General features: G+C 40.3%; 1 protein-coding gene across 1 annotated transcript; it reads left to right on the plus strand.

The window, feature by feature from the left end:
• Positions 1 to 583: 583 nt before the first annotated feature.
• LOC118598507 (high affinity immunoglobulin gamma Fc receptor I-like) lies at positions 584 to 2,195 on the plus strand. Its single transcript, XM_036211247.1, has 4 exons — positions 584 to 614; positions 861 to 1,073; positions 1,277 to 1,540; positions 1,741 to 2,195. The coding sequence occupies exons 1-4, from the start codon at positions 584 to 586 to the stop codon at positions 2,109 to 2,111; spliced, it is 879 nt and encodes a 292-aa protein (XP_036067140.1). The 3' UTR covers positions 2,112 to 2,195.
• The last annotated feature ends 2,313 nt before the right edge of the window (positions 2,196 to 4,508 follow it).

Below are 4,508 nucleotides of genomic sequence, written 5' to 3' on the forward strand. Positions count from 1 at the left end.
ACATATGTGAGAAAAATTACTGGTCTGGTGTTAGACAACATATGTTTTCCTCCTCTATAAATGAGATTCTTGTCTTTTAGAACATTTTCATTGAATTCATCACAAATCAGAACCAGCTGATCAACAAAATATCCTAAAATAATATGAACAAAAACTGAATTTAAGCTGTTAACAATCATTTAAATTGAATTTGTGGCTAACATTCTACCTTTGTTTCAGATGTGAAAAAGACTGAGAATTTCTGTCAGCTTGCTTTCAGAAACCGGACGGAATAAAAGGACTTTGGTGAATAACTGAAAGAGTGAGCAGGCATTCAAAGCACAAACAGTATTTAAAGCTGCAGCTTGTAAATGACCTGTAACATTCAGGATGACATCAGCCCCCTCCGTTTGTCTCTGCGGTAAAAAAACATGACACGAAAGAGAAAAAATGACACACCAGCAAGGCATCAGCCAATGGGTGATGTTCAAGGGTGTGAAAAAAACAAGCAATTTCTGTCTTAAGTTTGTGTAAGCAGGAAGCTTGTGGTCACCTTTTTATCAGATGAGAGGACCTGAGCAGCCTGCAGAAGTCCCAGTTCATCATGGAGTTAGCAGCACTCTGCTCTGTTTTTGGTAAGTCAGCTTTCATCTTTGTTTTGTAAAATGATTCAATAATTTTTTATAAAACACACCTGCATTTTTGTTGAGTATCGTCACAGTTTGAGCCCACAGCAGAGAATCGTAGACCTTTGATTCGTCACACAGAAGAGGTTGACCTTGTTTGTAGTAAATAGCTGGTTTTGAAAGTGAAAAAATGCAGTAAACGTGTTATTTTAAAACTACAGAAAATAAGACCATGTCGGTCCTCTTGTCTTCCAGCTTCTCTGAGAGTCCTTCCCAGCAGGTCCCAGTTCTTCCAGTACGAGTCTGTCACTCTGAGCTGTGAGCTTCATGGAAACCTCTCTGGATGGAGAATCAGAAGAACCATCGATCAGGGAAACACAACCGAAGACTGTCCATCCTCCTCGAACAGAAGTGACTCCGTCTGCTTCATCAGAGAACTGTACTACTGGGACAATGGAGTCTACTGGTGTGAGTCTGCAGAGGGAAAGTGCAGCAATAANATCGTCACAGTTTGAGCCCACAGCAGAGAATCGTAGACCTTTGATCCGTAACACAGAAGAGGTCGACCTTGTTTGTAGTAAATAGCTGGTTTTGAAAGTGAAAAAATGCAGTAAACTTGGGTTATTTTAAAACTACAGAATGTAAGACCATTCGGTCCTCTTGTCTTCCAGCTTCTCTGAGAGTCCTTCCCAGCAGGTCCCAGTTCTTCCAGTACGAGTCTGTCACTCTGAGCTGTGAGCTTCATGGAAACCTCTCTGGATGGAGAATCAGAGGAACCATCGATCAGGGAAACACAACCGAAGACTGTCCATCCTCCTCGAACAGAAGTGACTCCGTCTGCTTCATCAGAGAACTGTACTACTGGGACAATGGAGTCTACTGGTGTGAGTCTGCAGAGGGAAAGTGCAGCAATAAAGTCAACATCACTGTGACAGGTGGGGTCCAACACTTCAGAGGTTGAAAAACTGATTCTGTCTTTATCTAAAGACGGGAGTCTTATCTTGAAAAAGTCAAAGTTAAACGTTCCTGATTCTGGATTTTGTCAATAAAACAAACACTTCAAACATGAACCTCAGCTCCGACTGTTCTCAGTCTCCAAAGAGTTTTCTTGAATTTGCGTCTTTCTGTCTTGCAGCTCTAGATTTGATTCTTGAGGCTCCTGTACTTCCAGTGGTGGAAGGAGAAGTTGTGACTCTGGGCTGCAGGAACAGGACGTCCTCCGGCTTCTCCTTCTTTTACAAAAACAGGCTCCTGGTTGGGAACAGTTCAACAGGAAACTGGACTATTGAAAGAGTTTCTAAGTCGGATGAGGGCTTTTACCAATGCAGCAGCTCTGGAAGGGATTACTTCTCCCCAGACAGCTGGCTGGATGTCACAGGTGAGAGGACGCTGCTGCTTCCATATTTGTGGTTTGGTAGACTAACGACTGGTTCACACCGGATGCAGAAGTCCTTCGCAGGAGGTTCACGCCGTGCAGTGATCGTTTCAGCCTCTGGTCCATTTTAGCGCCTGCAATCTGTGTCAATTCTGGCAGGAAGTTAGACCAAGACGCATGATAATATCTGGTCATTTTTTTACTAGTTTTTTAAGGCTATTTTGGAGTTTAGTTAATATTTCAGCAACATGCTCTAAACAGAAGGTTCCCTGTGAATTCTAGATTGCTCATCCGCTTATGTTCAGATTTGCATCAGTCTCTAGAGCAGAGGTCTGCAACCAGCGGCTGCAGAGCCTCATGTGGCTCTTTTATCTCTCCATGGTGGCTCTCTGGGTGAAGAAAAATAAAATAGTCATTTTCAAAAAATTTAGAGTTTAGCTTCTATTTTAGCTGCATGCTAACATTTTTGCTAGTTTCTTGTCTACTGGGGTTTTCAGGCTAATTTAGAGGTTAGTCTCCATTTTAGCAACAGGCTAACGTTTTTGACTAATTTGGTTTACTGATGAATTTCATGCTAATTTGGAGTTTAGCTAATATTTTAGCAAAATGCTGATGTTTTAGCTAATTTGTCATATTCTGAAGTTTTTTGGGATGATTTAGAATTTAGCTTTTATTTTAGCAACATGCTAACATTTTTGACTAATTTAGTTTACTGAGGAGTTTAAGGCTATTTTGGAGTTCAGCTAGCAATAAACTAGCTTTTTTGGCTAATTTGGCCTACTGTGAGTTTGTTATGCTAATTTGGAGTTTAGCTTTTAATTTAGCAACATGCTAACATTTTTGGCTGATTTAATTTACTGAGGAATTTCATGCTAATTTGGAGTTCAGATAGTAATTTAGCAACAAGCTAGCATTTTTGCTAATTTAGCCTCTATGAAAAAAAGTCAAATTTTGACAGATGCTAGTTTCTTTTTATATTTTTGTTCATGCATAATATACTTAGCATAATTCACATTTATGAAAAACAAAAAGAAGGTCATGAATGCAAATCCAAATGTACTAAAGGCTAAAGTAAGTTCATGCGGCTCCTTCTAGGTTTTGATCAGTAGAAAACGAACCAAATGGCTCCTTTACCGTTAAAGGTCGCCGACCCCTGTACTAGAGTTTGTGCTACTTGTTTGCATTCAGGTCATGGTGTGGTCTCTGTGTTCAGGCGTNATTTATGAAAAACAAAAAGAAGGTCATGAATGCAAATCCAAATGTCCTAAAGGCTAAAGTAAGTTCATGCGGCTCCTTCTAGGTTTTGATCAGTAGAAAACGAACCAAATGGCTCCTTTACCGTTAAAGGTCGTCGACCCCTGTACTAGAGTTTGTGCGACTTGTTTGCATTCAGGTCATGGTGTGGTCTCTGTGTTCAGGCGTGTTGGTTTCAGGGGAAACGCCTGCATGGCCCCTCATGCCTGTAGGACTTCCTGTAGTGGGCGTCTGCTTCTTCATCTCACAGATGATTCTCTGCCTCAAGAAGAACATCAGAGGTCAGCAGATTTTCTTCAAACAATCGACATCCTGCTGTTTCTGATGAGTGCCTGACATGGATGAGCCTCAGCACGATCGATCACACATCAATCTTTGATTTATTAGTTCAACTGTCCAACAAGCAGAATAGATTTCCTCATGCCTCATTTTATTCTCCTATAACTTGCTTCATTTTTAATGTCTGTTTAAAAATGAAAAATGCATCTTTTTTTTTTACATTTTATTTATTAAAAGGAAACGTAAAAATAGTCTAAAAGTTCCCAGATCCTGAATCAATCTCTGCTCATCCACCTCTACGATGGAGACATTGGAGCTCACATTTTTTATTTTAAACTTTTCTTCCACAAATTTACCTGAGAACTTTAATGACGGAATAGAAGACACTATTGTTAATAATCTTAAACAGATGTTCCACTGAGTTCTAGTTTTATGGGTCAGAAGTAGATGACGTGAAAAGAACTACAACAGCTTTTATTATTGTTTCTACATATTTATTAAGAGTATTCTGAACGATAAATTAAACTCTTTTCACCGTAGATGACACTGGTGACAGAAGATATAAAAATACACCTGAAACTGAAAAAAAAAAATGTAAAACTTGAAATTTTTGGAAAGAAAGAAAAAAGGCTCAGAATTGATGTTCTGTGGTTCTAGATATGATGATGTCATCATAGTCATCAACCAATTCCTGTTTAGCATGTGAGTGCTGGGTCATCACCATGGAGACAGACGGGTCACTTCCTGCAGACAGAACAGTTTAGACAGAAACTGAAGATGATTGATCAAATGTGATTGATTGATTTCTGTTACCTGAGGCTCTTTGTGGACATAAAGACACCAGAAGGAGAGTGGAGATGATGAACGGACTGATCACCACCAGGTGGAGACACACTCTCAACACAAGAGGAGGAGGAGCTGAGGCAGGGGGCAGGGCTTCTGTGGTGGGCGGGGCTTCTGTGGGTCTCTCTGCAGAGAGAATCCCACCTGGTCAG

The sequence above is a fragment of the Oryzias melastigma genome, unplaced genomic scaffold (assembly GCF_002922805.2).
Source record: "Oryzias melastigma strain HK-1 unplaced genomic scaffold, ASM292280v2 sc01610, whole genome shotgun sequence".
NCBI lineage: Eukaryota > Metazoa > Chordata > Actinopteri > Beloniformes > Adrianichthyidae > Oryzias > Oryzias melastigma.